The 16,511-nt window shown below is 37.9% G+C and overlaps 1 protein-coding gene across 7 annotated transcripts in view; it reads right to left on the reverse strand.

The window, feature by feature from the left end:
* Positions 1 to 16,511, reverse strand: part of GRIP1 (glutamate receptor interacting protein 1) — a 180,299-nt gene that overhangs the window by 68,118 nt on the left and 95,670 nt on the right. For all 7 annotated transcript variants that reach the window (XM_037733987.1, XM_017515844.2, XM_037733989.1 and 4 more), the window contains one exon: positions 8,340 to 8,409. In XM_037733987.1, the coding sequence (XP_037589915.1) occupies positions 8,340 to 8,409 (70 nt within the window). The remainder of the gene's footprint in view (positions 1 to 8,339; positions 8,410 to 16,511) is intronic.

Here is a 16,511-nt window from a genome sequence, read left to right on the forward strand (position 1 = left end):
AAAATAAATGAAATAAGATGGATTAAATACTGAAATGTAAATCCCAAAACTATTAAAACCAGAAGAAAATCTAGACAATACCATTAAGGACATAGGCACAGACAAAGATTTCATGACAAAAATGCCAAAATCAATGGCAACAAAGGCCGGGCATGGTGGCTCATGCCTGTAATCCCAGTACTTTGGGAGGCTGAGGCAGGAAGATCACAAGGTCAGGAGTTTAAGACCAGCCAGACCAACATGTGAAACCCCGTCTCTAATAAAAGTGCAAAAATTAGCCAGGCATGGTGGCACACACCTGTAATCTCAGCTACTCAAGAGGCTGAGGCAGGAGAATTGCTTGAACCCAGGAATTGGAGGTTGCAGTGAGCCAAGATCCTGCCATTGCACTCCAGCCTGCGTGACACAGCAAGACTGTCTTAAAAAAAAAAAAATTAAGCAATGGCAACAAAAGCAAACATTGAAAAATGAGATCTAGTTAAACTAAAGAGCATCTGCAGGGCAAAAGAAACTGTCATCAGACAACAACCTAACAATGGGAGGAGACACAGTGATCCAAGATGGCCAAATAAGAACAGCTCTGGAGGGCAGTTCCCAGGGAGAACAATGCAGGGGGTAAATGATCACTGCATTTCCAAACGAATTATTACAGTCCACAGACCAGGAGATTCCCGGGCTGAAAAGTGCCATGAGTTTCCAGCACAACGTTTCAGCCGGCGCAGTGGGTCTCTGCACAAAACTCACACAAATCTGGGTGGCCGTTTCAACTGGCGCCTGGAATGCCTGGGAGACAGAGCCGCCCATTCAACTGATAAAAGGGGGCTGAAACAGGGAGCCAGGTGATCCGGCTTGGCAGGTCCCAACTCTACAAAGACCAGCAATCTGAAACGTTCTGGATTGAGAGTTTCACAGCAAGCACAGTTGGATCCGGGATGGTCCAGCTCTGTGGGGGGTAGAGCATCCGCCATTACTGAGGCAGTCCACCACTACAGAGGCAGTTTGCCATTACAGAGGCAGTCTGCCATTACTGAGGCAATCCACCATTACTGAGGCATACCGCCATTACCAAGGCAGCTCTAACTATACCTCTATAAACAAAACCACAAGGAAGTGCACAGAGCAGCTGAACTTCCTTGTGGTTTTGTTTATAGAGCTATAGTTAGAACTGTGGTTTTGTTTACAGAGCTATAGCTGGGCACAGCCCACGGCAGCTCGGCAACACCTCTGCTGTCAGACTGTGACTAGTCTATCTCCTTGCTCGGCAGGGCAGCTGTGAAAAAAGGTAGCAGCACATCACAAACTTATAAATAAAGCCCCACCTTCCCAAGACAGAGCACCTGAAAAAAAGGCCTAAAGAGTTCTGCTGCAGCAGACTTAAATGTACCTGCCCAGCAGCTCTGAATGTAACAACAGAGCTCACAGTTCAGCACTTGAGCTCCTATGAGGGTCAGACTGTCTCCTCAAGCAACTCCCTGACCCCCGTATATCCAAAGAGACACTTCATAAACGAAAACTCAGGCTGACATCTGGTGGGTATCCTTCAGGGACTAAGATAACAGAAGAACAAACAGGCAGAAACTTTTACTGTTCTGCAGCTGCTGCAGGTGATTCCCAGGCAAGCAGGGTCTGGAGTGGACCTCCAGCAGTCCTATAGCAGAGGGGGCCTGACTGTTAGAAGGAAAACTAAAAAACAGAAATAAATAACTTCATCATCAACAAAAAGCATGTCTACTCAGAGACCCCATCGAAAAGTCACCAACTACAAAGACCACAGGTAGATAAATCCACAAAGATGGGAAGAAACTAGCACACAAAGGACGAAAACACTCAAAACCAGAATGCCTCTCCTCCTCCAAGGGATCACAACTCCTCACCAGCAAGGGAACAAAGATGGATAGAGAATGAGTCTGATGAATTGACAGAAACAGGCTTCAGAAGGTGGGTAATAACAAACTTCTCTGAGTTCACTGCGGTACTGTTTACAATAGCAAAGACCTGGAACCAACCCAAACGCCCATTGATGATAGACTGGACAAGGAAAATGTGGCATATATACACCATGGAATACTATGCAGTCATAAAAAAGGATGAGTTTGTGTCCTTTGTAGGGACACGGATGAAACTAGAAACCATCATTCTCAGCAAACTGACACAAGAACAGAAAATCAAACACCACATGTTCTCACTCATAGGCGAGTGTTGAACAATAAGAACACATGGACACAGGGAGGGAAGCATCACATACTGAGGTCTTTTGGGGGGAATGGGGAGGGACAGTGAGGTTAGGGAGGTTGGGGAGGGATAACACGGGGAGAAATGCTAGATATATGTGACAGGGAGATAGAGGCAGCAAACCACATTGCCATGTGGGTACCTATGCAACAATCCTGCATGTTCTGCACATGTACCCCAGAACCTAAACCATAATAATATATATATACACACACATATACATATATATATATACACACACACAAATATATAAACACACACATATGTGTATATATATTTGTGTGTGTGCATATATATATTATATATTATATTATATATATTATATGTGGGTATATATATACACACATATGTGTGTATATGTATATGTGTATATATATACATGTATATATGTATATACACATATATACATACATATATGTATACATGTATGTGTGTATATATATACACACATATGTGTATATATATATGTGTGTGTATATATATGTATATGTGTATATATATGTGTGTGTGTATATATATATAAAGAATAGGAGGAAATTGTCACAATCTATCCATCTGACCAAGTTGTAATATCCAGAATCCACAAGGAACTTCACTTCTCAAAAGAAGACATATATGCAGCCAGCAAACATATGAGAAAAAGCTTAACATCACTGATCATTAGAGAAATACAAAACAAAACCATAATGAAATATCATCTGATGTCGGTCAGAATGGCAATTATGAAAAAGTCAAGAAACAACAGATATCGGTGAGGTTGTAGAGGAAAAAGAATGTTTTTACATTGTTGGTGAGAATGTAAATTAGGTCAGCCATTGTGAAAGACAGTGTGGCAATTCCTCAAAGATCTAGAAGCAGAAAAACCATTTGACCCTGTTATCTTATTACTGGATATATACCCAAAGAAATGTAAATTATTCTATTATAAAGATGCAAGCACACATATGTCCATTGCAACACTATTCACAATAGCAAAGAACTGGAATCAACCCAAATGCCCATTAATGGTAGACTGGATAAAGAAAGTGTGATAGATATACACTATGGAATACTATGCAGCCATGAAAAGGAATGAGATCATGTCCTTTGCAGGGACATGGATAGAGTTGGAAGCTTTTATCCTCAGCAAACTAACACAAAAACAGAAAACACTGCATGTTATCACTTACAAGTGGGAGCTGAATGATGATAGCAAATGGACACATTGGAAGCAACAACACACACTGGGGCCTGTCATGGGTTGGGTGATGGCAGGGAGAGCATCAGAAAGAACAGCTAATGGATCCTGGGGTTAATACCTAATGACAGGTTGATCTGTGCAGCAAACCATGACACATGTTTACCTATGTAATAAACCTGCACATCCTGCTCATGTACCCTGGAACTTAAAAGTTGAAGAAAAAAAATAACAAGAGGAATTTTGTAAACTATACACACATATGGAAATGAAACAATATGCTTCTGAGTAAGCTATGGGCCAATGAAGAAATCAACAAGTAAAGTTAAAAATTTCTTGAAAAAAGTAATAATGGAAATACAACATAGCAAAGCCTATGGAATATAGCAAAAGCAGCACTAAGCAGGAAATTTGTAGCTTCTTTTCAAAAAAGAAGAAAAACTTCAAATAAGTAATCTAACAATCCAACTTAAAGAATCGGAAAAGCAATAGCAAACTGAACCCAAAATTAGAAGAAAATAAATAATAAAGGTCAGAGCAAAAATAAATGAATTTGAAATGAAGAAAACAATACAAAGATCAATGAAACAAAATTTTTCAAAAGGTGAACAAAATGGACAAAACTTTAGCCAAAACAACAACAACAACAAAAGACTCAACTAAATAAAGTCAAAGATGAAAAAGGAGGCATTACAACTGATATCACAGAAATTCAAAAGATCATTAGTGGCTCCTATGAGCAACTATATGTCAATAAATTAGAAAATCTTGAGGAAATGGATAAATTCCTAGACTTATACAATGTACCAAGATTGAACTATGTGAAACTCAAAACCTGAACAGACCAACAATAAGTGACAAGATTGAAGTCATAATAAAAGGTCTCTAAGTAAAGCAAAGCTTGGCTTCACTGCTGAATTCTACCAAACATTTAAAGAACTAATACCAATCCTGCTCAAACTATTCTGAAAAATAGAGGAGGAGGAAATACTTCCAAACTCATTCTATGAAGCCAGTATTACCATGATAACAAAACCAGACAAAGACACACACGCACCCCACACACACCCACAAAGAAAACAAAAACTATGGGCCCAAATCTCTGATGGATACTGATACAAAAATCTTTAACAAAGTACTAGCAAACTGAATTCAACAATACATTAAAAAGGCGATTCATCACAGCCAAGTTGGATCACAGCCCAGGGATTCAAAGATAGTGCAAGCTATGCAAATCAATCAGTGAGACACATCATATCAACAGAATAAAAAACAAAAACCATATGATCATTTCTATTGATGCTGAAAAAGCATTTGAAAAAATTAAATTTTTTCAATTTTTTCAATTCCCTTTATGATAAAAATCCTCAAAAAACTAGGTATAGAAGAAACATACCTCAACATAATAAAAGCCATATACAACAGAGCTGCTGCTAGTATCATACTGAATGGGAAAAAACTGAAAGCTGTTCCTGTAAGATCTGGAACACAACAAAGATGCTCACTGTCATCACTGTTATTCAGCACAGTACTGAAGTCCTAGCTAGAGCAATACCACAAGAGAAAGATAAAAGTGTATTTAAATTGGAAAGGAAGAAGTCAAATTATCTTTGTTTGTAGATAACATGATCTTATATTTGGAAAAACCTGAAGACTACACAAAAAACTATTAGAACTGACAAAAAAAATTCAGTAAAGTTGCAGTCTTCAAAATCAATAATATAAAAATAAGTAGCATTTATATTTGCCAACAGTGAACAATCTGAAAGAGAAATGAAAGAAGTAATCCCATTTACAAGAACCACAAATAAAATCAAATACTTAGGAATTAATGAAATAAGTAAAAGATCTCTACAATGAAAACTGCAAAACATTGATGAAAGAAACTGAAGAGGACACAAACAAAAAAAAATACTACATGTTTATAAACTAGAAGTATCAATATTGTTAAAATGTCCATATTACCCAGAGCAATCAATAGATTCAATGCTATCTGTATCAAAATACCAGTGACAGTCCTCACAGAAATAGAAAAAACTATCCTAAAATTTATCCTGAACCACAAAAGACCTAGAATAGCCAATGCTATCCTGAGCAAAAAATAAAACTGGAAGAATCTCATTATCTAACTTCAAATTATACTACAGAGCTCTAGTAACCCAAACAACATGGTACTAGCATAAAAACACACACATAGACCAATGGAAGAGAATAGAGAACCTAGAAACAAGTCCACGTAGTTACAGCGAACTCATTTTTGACAAAGGTGCCTAGAACATACATTGGGGAAAAAAGTCTCTTCAATAATTGGTGCTGGGAATACAGGATATCAATACGCAGAAGAATAAAACTAGACAGCTATCTCTGGCCATATATAAAAGTCAAATCAAAACACATTAACAACTTAAATCTAAGACTTCAAACTATGACACTACCACAAGAAAAAAAAATTGGGGAAACTCTCCAGGACGTTGGTCTGGGCAGTTATGTCTTGAGTAATACCCCACAAGCACACGCAACCTAAGCAAAATGGACAAATGAGATCCTAACAAGTTAAAAAGCTTTTTTTTTCATAGCAAAGGAAAAAAGTCAACAAAGTGAAGAGACAACTCACAGAACAGGATAACATACTTGCAAACTGCACATCTGACAAGGGATTAATCACCAGAATATATAAGGAGCTCAAACAAGTCTACAGGAAAAAAAAAATCTAGTAATCCTATTAAAAAATGGGCAAAATATTTGCATAGTCATTTCTCAGAAGACATACAAATGGCTAACAGGCATAACAAAAGATGCTCAACATCAGTGGTCATCAGAGAACTGCAAATCAAAACTACAATGAGATATCATCTAATCCCAGTTAAAATGTTTTATATCCAAAAGACAGGCAATAACAAATGCTGGAGAGAATGCAGAGGAAAGGGAACCCTGGTACACTGTTGATGGGAGTGTAAATTAGTACAACTGCTATGGAGAACAGCTGGAGGTTCCTCAAATAACTAAAAATAGAGCTACCATATGATCCAGCAATCCGACTGCAGGGTACATACACAAAAGAAAGGAAATCAGTGTACTGAAGAGATATCTGCACTCCTACGTTTACTGCGGCACTGTTCACAATAGCCAAGATTTGAAGGCAACATAAGTGTCCATTGAAAGATAAATGGATAAAAGAAATGTGGTACATATATACAACAGAGTTCCATTCAGCCATAAAAAAGAATGAGATCCTGTCATTTGCAACGCCATGGATGGAACTGGAGGTCATTATGTTCAGTGAAATAAACCAGACACGGAAATACAAATATCACATGTTCTCACTTATTTGTGATATTTAAAAATCAAAATAATTGAACTCATGGAGATAGAGAGTAGAAGGACGGTTACCAGATGCTAGGAAGGGTATTGTGGGGGGGTCAGGGTCGAGAAGTAGGGATGGTTAATGGGTACAAACAAAGTAGAATGGATAAAACCTAGTATTTGATAGCACAACTGAGTGACTATAGTCAATAATAATTTATTTGCACACTTAAAAGTAACTAACAGAGTATAATTGGATTGTTTGTAACACAAAGGATAAAAGCTTGAGGGGATGGATACCCTATTTTCCATGATGTAATTACTATGCATTGCATGCCTGTATCAAAATATCTCTTGTATCTATAAATATATATACCAACTATATACCTACCAATTTTTTTTTTAAATGGTAATAACTGACAAGCTGCTGGGATGGCTTGCACAGCCCTGGACTGCCTTCCTATCTCCCAAGTGTTATGAAAGAGAAACTTCTGTCTTGTTTGATCCACTGTATTTAGATGTCTCTTTGACATGGCAGTGGAGCCTGCACATACATACCTAAACTCATACAATGACGCCCCCACTGCCCTTCCTAGCCTTCTTCTGCTCTCTATCTCCATGAGTTCAATTATTTTGATTTTTAAATACCACAAATAAGTGAGAACACCTGATGTCTGTATTTCTGTGCCTGTTTTACTTCCTACTTTTTGAATGTTAAAGTATTTCTTGGGCTGGGCACAGTGGCTCACACCTATAATCCCAGCACTTTGGGAGGCTGAGGCAGGTGAATCACCTAAGGTCAGAAGTTTGAGACCAGCCTGGCCAACATGGCGAAACCCTGTCTCTAGTAAAAATACAAAAATAAACCATGCATGGTGGTGCACGCCTGTAATCCCAGCTACTTGGGAGGCTGAGGCAGGAAAATCACTTGAACCTGGGAGGCAGAAGTTTCCGTGAGCCAAGATTGTGCCACGGCACTCCAGCCGGGTGACACAGGCAACACTCTGTCTCAAAAGGAAAAGAAAATAAAAGTATTTAATAAAATAATTGTGATAATAAATTGTAATTTTTTAAAGTCTTGATTTAGATAATAAAAATGAAGTTAATGGTCGTATATCAGTATCCTCAACCATTTAAAATATTTTTATTTATGAAAAAACTTTGAGACCTCCTGATTTTGATAGTATATGGGCTAAACAGTTGATACAAACATTTTGATGCTCAAGAATCTTGCTTGCCCAGAGGAGATATTCTGGTAACAGCAAAACTCTTGCACAGTTATCACCTCTGTTTGGGTATCTCTAATAAGCACTGCTACTTTCAGGGTTATTATTTATTTTTGGTCAGAAAATGAATGAAAGATGATCAGTGAAGGAGAGCCTATGCTAGACTCATGAAAGATCCTAAGAAATGTTTTCAGCTGTGCAGAAATAAATTGATATGCAGGAGGAGATCTGTGGAGCCATTGCAACTAGGGATGTCAAATATGATCAATTAATAGTGACTGCTTGGAAGTTTTTGAAAATACAGTGATCCACTAGAAAGGTCTGCTTTGGGTATGGAAGGTGTCATGTATGCTTAAATTAAGAGAGGGCTTAAAATGAATCAGAAAATCCATTTTCCTTACCTGTGTGCCACACTCCCTTTCTTGATATCTGAAATGACGAGGGGGTCTCCTGGTTTTCTACTGGATGGTGCTGTAATAATGAAGACAGAATAATCACATCTTTATATCCATTATTCACCCCCTGTTGTACATTTCTCCTGTTTTATAATAATTTAATGCAAGTAACATTTGTATGCCAAACAAAGATGGTCAGCAAATGAATTTGCAAGTATGCACGTTATGGCTATACAAATGTTTGTGCTAAAATATTTACAAACATAAAAGCTAAACCAATGCCACTTTAAATTTGTAATTAGAGAAGGCAATTGGAGAAGTGGCCATTAGATTTAAATCTATTTTAATAAGCAATTCTCCAGAGAGGACCTGAAGGGTCAGTACCTCAGTTGGAGAGTATTTAAATCAACTGGGGCTCCCCTTAGTCACCCCTTCCTCTATTCCCTTCCAGTAGTGAGTAGACACCACTGTTGATGGGAATATGCCATATTACTCCAGTGTACAGTGGTAAAGTGGATGAGAATCACTGATTTAAAGTTATTCTCTTTTTTTGGCCAGGCACAGTGGCTCATGCCTGTAATCCCAGCATAGGGGGGAGGCTGAGGTGGCCAGATCACCTGGGGTTGAAGTTCTACCAGCCTGGCCAACATGGTGAAACACCATCTCTATTAAAAATACAAAAAATAGCCAGGCATGGTAGCGCATGCCTGTAGTCCCAGCTACTTGGGAGGCTGAGGCAGGAGAATCACTTTAACCCAGGAGGCAGAGGCTGCAGTGAGCTGAGGCACCACTGCACTCTAGTCTGGGCAACAGAGCGAGACTCTGTCTCAATCAATCAATCAATTAATCAATAAAGTTCCTTTTTTTCCCCCCACAAGGAATTTTTTTGCTAGAGGGACTCTAAATCTTTAAATTCTGCTCACAAATTCATACTCAGAAAGCTCCTGAAATGTGACTCTCTCTTATATTTTTAGTAAATATTTTGTTGCTAGTTCACTAAGTTTTTATATATGGTGATATTCTAAACCTATACATGTAACTCTTATTAAATCTATAGATAAAACTATTATAGTACACAGTGGTCAGTTTTGGGCTTTATTAATTTTCTTAGAAAATATGAAACAATTAGAAATGAGCCTATTTAGAATTAACCCTAGAAACTACTTATAGTCCATATAAATAAAAAAGTCATTTTGACTTAGAGGTTTACATTTAATTTAGGAATTTGATCCTTACAATTAACCATACCAACATTTGTGAAAAACAGCCTGAGAGGAGATGTTTAGCCGACCTGAAGCCTGGAGTGATTTCCTTCTAGAGATCATTAACAGGCCCCTAAAGTAAGATTTTGTTATAAACAGTCTGATCACCCCATAATAATCATACAGCCATATCATATCCCATAATCCCATCTGAATCGCAGGAAAATGTTTATGCACAAGAACAGATGGCTTAATATCTTAACACAACATTTAAAGAAAAAGAAAACATACATCGACACCTTACCTACTGTCTAAATTGGTCTGTAGCAAATGCTAATGGTACTTCATTCAATCATTATTCTTAGCTTCCAGCAAAGAATGCAAAACATTCTCTTCACTATAATTAACTCATAATTTAAAACTTCATTCAATGATTTGATAGAATGCCCCTAGAGGCATATAAGCACCTAGGATTTCTAGTTATGTCATATTTCAAAACTGCAAATTGTTCTGGGCATAGGGCACAAAAATGAAAACTTTGTTATTACCAGCAAGTATAGCTTTTCTAGCAACTGCCAATGAATTTTGCCGAGTTCAGTAACCATCACATAGCATTCAATGTTTCCTTTGACTTAAAAAAAAAAAATCCATATTCCACTGAAATGGTCAGTATAACCAAACAATAATGGAGGCAACAAAATACATCAGACCTATCTCTGTCATCCTTCAAACAGAGGAATATAGCACTATAAGCTCTTGATCAGACCCACACAGCTTGCAGAGGAGTTTCAAACTTCTCATGATCTACAGACATGTGGCCATTTTCACATTCACTAGATTCTTTTCTTTCTACTTGAATGGAGTCCACAGGGTCATGTCCACTGGGGTGATGAGGCTGAATCCAGAAGTGTGTCATCCAGATCTGTATGAGATCCTGCCCATCACCACCATGCATGTTAAATGTGGCCCAGTCATGGTTTGTGTATCCTAGCCACATGTTTTAATTTCCTACTACCTGAGAAGAAGTCACAAACCAGGCATGCTTTGCTTGGCTTACAGTGCTTTAAAAATATTTAGTTGCCAACACTTATAAATTAGCAGATTCTATATAGATATATGACTTCTTTTTAAAAAATAGATGGGCAATATGGTGTCATGATTAAGAGTCTGGACTTGGTGGCTAGAATGGTCGGGTCCAAAATCCTGGCGCTACCACTTATTAGCTATATGTGCTTGAGCACACAGTCATTAGGCGCCTTCGTTTCCTCATCTGCAAAATGTTGAGGAGTAACAGTGCTTACCATATAGTTTTTGTTGGGAGAATTATGTGAGCTATTATATGTAAAGAGATTGGACCAGTGCACACAGGATGAACTACATAAATGTTTATTGTTGTTATTATTGTTTAACAACCATGGACTAAGTTTCCCACTATGTCCTTTAGATGGAGCCTTTGATTTCCCATCTGCCTCTGTCCTCATTGGGTTGATCTCACTCACTGACTTGCCTCCCCCATGAAGGCTTCTTAGTTAGTGACCCTTTGAATGAGAATACACTAGCATTTACTCAGTGCTTGGAATTTGACTGGAGTTCTCTACAGAACTATTCATTTATTTAGCACATATTTATTGAACACCAACTACGAGACAGGCACCTCTGCTCTGGTCACTGGCTATAAAACCCCAGAGAAGTTTAATAAAAGGGAGAGGCAAGGCTGGTTAAATCTCCTGAGGTTATTAGGCATGAAATAGTTTTCTCTCTTCTGTGAAATGATTCCAAACTGGAAGTCCATGCAAACACATATGGGGATGGGGAAGGACATTGAATTCTTCAAGAGTGTGGTTAAGAAGAAAAGGGCAACAACAGATTATTAAGTTCTGAAATAGAAAAAACAATCACAAGTCTTTAAAATTCCAATCTCCTTGAAATTTCAAATTAACTGGTCAAAGACATGACTGAAAGCTTGACAAAAAAGAGCAATGATGCTAAATCCTGTATTATATGATATATACTAGTACTGCCTCTTTCAAATTCATATTTTATGAAATGATTTTAATTCAAACTCATCACTTGTATCTCCAATGCAAGTGTTTATTTTTTTTTTACTAGATTTGCATTATTTGAGTCATTTACAAGCTTGTTCAGAATTCATCATCATCATGTGTATCTACAGCTCTTCTGCAATCCAGCCAAGCAATGTTATTGGAAATTTTATTCCAGATCACAAGACTCCGATTTAATAACATTGCAATATTGAGATTTTTCATGCTGTCTATAGATAAACATTCTTGGTATTCACACAAAAAATTTTACTATATTAGTTTTTAAAATTTATTTTCTTTGTACCAAAAATATACATGTACCAATTTAAAGAGTCAAGATTCTGAAAGAGCTGTCTTCAATTTCTTGCTTCCTCAGATGCAACTGATTTCAATTTTTTGGCTGTTTCCATATGGCTAAATAACCTAGGACTATTACTACCAAATTATTTTTTGGTGTTTGTCATTTTCTATTTACTTTCTATTATGAAAGACGAAGTTAGTTTCTCCCACCTCTAACATACTAACATACTCATATAACCACTAACATACTCATATAACTCATATACCCTTCTTGTCCCTCCATTTTCTCAGTACCATTTTGTCATAATTTTTGGTATTAATCAACATTTGATATTTATTTTAGCATGACTATGTCAACAGTATCCAGAGATAAGTTATATAGCATTCCATGATTTCTTTCCTTTTCTGCAGAACTTGTATTTCCTTTAGTTATCTCTTGTTTTGATGTTTTTGTTTGCTTTGTTTTCTTGCGTTTATTATTAATTCAACTCCTCATATTTCCCAGGATATATGAATCTTCTCTCAATGTACCCAATCTTATCAGGAATTCTATCAGGGCTTGCTCACCTGTCTGGACTGGTTGCTTTCTAGGGTTGCTACACAGATCTTGGGGACCTCCTTCCCACACACTCTGGGAACCCAAGGTTCTCTTCTCTTCTCTCTTGCGTCCTTAGAGCCCTTGTATCCTGAACCCAACTCTCCTTGTTTCTGCCTTTACTTTCTCTCACTGTTGGTGGTGCACATTCTCTAGTAGCTTCTAGAGAACAGTGCAAGGGAGAAGAGTTTATTGAAACCTTGTATAGCTGAAAATGTCATTTTCTACTTTCATATTTGATTGACTACTCTGCTGAGTAAAGAATTCTAGGCTGGCAATCCTTTTAGAAAATTAAAGGCACTTTTCCATTGCTTCCTAGCTTCCAGAGTTGTGGCTGAAAAGCCTGATGCTACTCTGATTATTTGATTATTGTTTGTATTATTCTAATACATTGTATGACACCCCTTAATGCCCTGCTGTTCCAGCACTGGAGCCCTACAAAATTACTTCTTTGTCCAATGTTCTCAGAACTCTTGACGATAAACTTTGCTGCAGGTATTTCCATCCATAGGCATGGGCCATCATTTTGGAAATAAATCCATAATTTCTAGGACATTTATACATTTATTTATTTGATGTGTTTCTTTCCTCTTTCTTTCTGTAATCCCTATTACTTGGATGTTGTGTCATTTGGACTCAACCTGTATAATTTTCTCATCAATTCTAGATTCTTCATTTATGTGTTTTCTTCTAATTTCTGGACATGTTCCTTAACTTTATTTTCCAATATTTGTACTGAAGTTTTTTTCATTTCTCCCATACTCTTAATTTCCAAGGCCTCTTTTTTCCCCTCTGAATGTCATTTTGTAATACCATCCACTCCCTGCTCACCTCATGAATGCAATATATTTGTTGCTAATGATGTCAATGATAGGTTTCTCTTTGGTTTTTCTTCTTTCTACATGTGCTATTTCTCTGATTTCCCTCTTTGTTTCTGGTGACAGCCTCGCATATTAGATTCTTCCTCAAGTGTCCATTTTTCTCTTAGCTGTCCGTTTATATTAAAGAGTGTGCCCCTAAAAAGCTGTTCAAAAGCTTGGTGTACCCAAGTGGGGCTTGTGGACTATGGTCTTAACTGTAAGTTTAGGTCTGGCTGCTTTATTGGGTCAGATGGACCTGATTTTTCCGCCCATTTGAAGGCTATTAAGCCTGACTACCTGGCTTCTTGAAGCTTCCTGGGGGAAGAAGGCTCTCAGTCTTAATATTCAGTATGCAAAAATCCCTAATTTCCATTTTTAAAGCAGTACTGCTGCATTCAGCTGTGTGCTCTCAGTCCAAAGAACTCTCTCTTGCATGCTTTCCAGAGAATGAAACTCTGGGCTTCTGCCAGGATAGGAGAGGGGTACTTGGGAGTTGGGGAAGGCATCTAAAGACTAAGACCATTCTTAACAGGCTTTCAACCAATCCTCCTGCCTTAGGATTTTCCATCAAATGTACTTCTAGAAGTTTCTGGATCTTGTGCCTCTTTGGAGTACATGATAAAAATCAGGCTCGTTATCAGCTTCCCCTCTGCTTCTTTAGTTAAATTAATCTTTCTTCATTTTCTTTGCCAAATTTGGTTGCTGTTGTCTATTTTCCTTTTATTTTTGTCCTTATGAGTTTTTGCCTTTTGAAAAATCTTATATTTTTATTTAAAGTGGAGTGTAGGGTGGGAGAAGAAGTAAAAGCATGTGTTCCAGCTACTTTCTTTTTGAAGCAGACCAGGGATCCCTTTTAGGGGCCTGCTGGGCACCCCCTCCCAAATATAGAAATTTTTTAAAAAATGTCATCCTTTCAAGGGAAATTCCAGGCACCTAGGTAGGCTTGAAAAGTAAATGAGCAATCCTATAAGCAAGAAGATACAATACTGAGAACTTAAACAATAGTCTCCCAATCAAGTCAGAGTCACAAAGTATTTTGGTTCCCCATAGAAACTAAAAGATAATAGCTTAACATATGCTCTTAAGTTGTTTTTCAGAAACCTGGACCCACACCAGATGGAAAATGCTGATCACCGTTGCAGAAATCTCATGCAGACAAGGAAGAAGTAAGAACTGAACGCTATCATTTTTTGTTCTAAATTTCCTCCTGAGGACCCTGAAAAGAGTCACGCCTGAAGGCTACACTTTAACATTCCTTTTTGCTGACCCTAAGTTTTTAGACAAAGCCCTGCTTCTTTAACCAACTGCAAAATAAAAAAAATTCTGAATCCACTCATGACCTGTGAACCCCCACTGTGAGATACTTCTCTTTTTGGGCCAAACAATGTAAAGCCTCCATGTATTGATTTATGATTTTGCTTATAACCTCTGCTTCCTACTTTCAAAACCCATCTAGGCCATCAGGGAGTTTCAGTCTTAAACATTAGTTGCCCAGTTCTCCTTGCTTAGTGCCCTGCAACAAATGCTTCACTTTCTCTTGCTGAAAATTCTAGTATCAGTGTTTGGCTTTTTCTGTATGCTGGGCAAGGGGACCCAAGTTTGGTTTGGTAACATTTTGACCTCAGAAATTTTAAAACCACTCATAATCACATATACACATATATACACACATACACATACAACCTCTTAATCATTCAGCTTTACTTTAATTGCAACCGTAGATGTCATACATAGTAAGTAAAACAAGTTATTTGATTTGAAATGGAGCAGTGAATAGAGTTTTTTACTGCAAAGTTGGCAAAATAACAGGAACCATTCTCTACTAAATACACTTAAGACTTAGGGGAAAATGACAGATTTGTTGTGCTTGTCATTACAAAGGCTGCTTTGTGATTCTATAAGAAAATAAAGCAAGCCTTTGTTTCTGCAAACAATTCAGTCAGAACTAAAAAGGAAAGCCAATAAATTCACTGTACTCACAAAATACTGCCTTTTGCTTTTCTGATATAGGATATAAGGAGTTTCATCAATCAGATGGTGACAGGGATGAGTGGTGTGGTGACAATGAAGCCAGTGCTAGTCAGAGACAATGGGTTTCGATCCCTGCTTCACCTTTTGTTAGCCCTCAGTCTTTGGGCAGGTTACCCAGCTGAGTTGTTCTTTCCTCTTTGTAAAATGGGGATGGATGTCACAGAGCCACTTTGAGGATTAAGTAAGAAAACACATAATATTGCATAGTGCCATGCCTGGTACAAAACAGATACAAACCCCTCAATAAAACCTCAAGGGAAAACACCCATGTAAAAAGGACTTTACTGATAATGGCACATGACAGAGACAACCAGGGTTCGATGACTTGAAAGGGAGGTAGGCTGTGCAGGAAGGTATGAGCTCTAGGGTTTCTGACTTAAGGTGTGGAGGCATCAGGATGTGACTTTTAGTCCCAGACTGCATCCTTCTGCTAGGTTGTTCTACTTTATTTGCTACAATAAATCACTCTATATCAGTGACAATATTATATTACAGCACTAACATCAATAAAAGCAATGCCTGGTGCTAATACGCTGCAAATGTGTCATCGGGAACTTAAGAAAATTAGTCTGAAACTGCTCACTATGTCTAAAATCAGACAGATTCATTTCTCAGTCAATTGGGTATGAAGAGTGAGCCGTAAAGGCTCTGCTGGTATGCTTTCAGAGATGAGGGGCTGCTTCTTAATAACTCAGAGCTTGCGCAAGGTGAAGAAGACAGAAAGGGGACTTGGTATAGAGATAGTGAGAAGAATCAAGTCTTCGCAGCACCTTGGTTTCACTAACAGTATCTATGTGTGTCTTAGAAGAGGGTTCCCAGATTTCTTCCTTATGTTGGCACTAGATTTTGTGGGCTGGAGCTGTGCTTAAAATATTTTAGAAGGCGTGGTGGCTCACACCTGTAATCCCAACACTTTAAGAGGCCAAGGCAGGAAAATTGCTTGAGTTTAGAAGTTCAAGACCAGCCTGAGCAACACAGCGAGACTTCATCTCTACAAAAATTTGAAAAATAGCCAGGCATTGTGGCTCATGCCTGTAGTCCCAGATATTTGGGAGGTTAAAGTGGGAAGATTGTTTGAGCCCAGGAGGTTGATGCTACAGTGAGCCATAATAGTGCTGCTGCACTCCAGCCCAGGTGACAGAGTGAGA

The sequence above is a fragment of the Cebus imitator genome, unplaced genomic scaffold (assembly GCF_001604975.1).
Source record: "Cebus imitator isolate Cc_AM_T3 unplaced genomic scaffold, Cebus_imitator-1.0 Scaffold562, whole genome shotgun sequence".
NCBI classification, from domain to species: Eukaryota; Metazoa; Chordata; class Mammalia; order Primates; family Cebidae; genus Cebus; species Cebus imitator.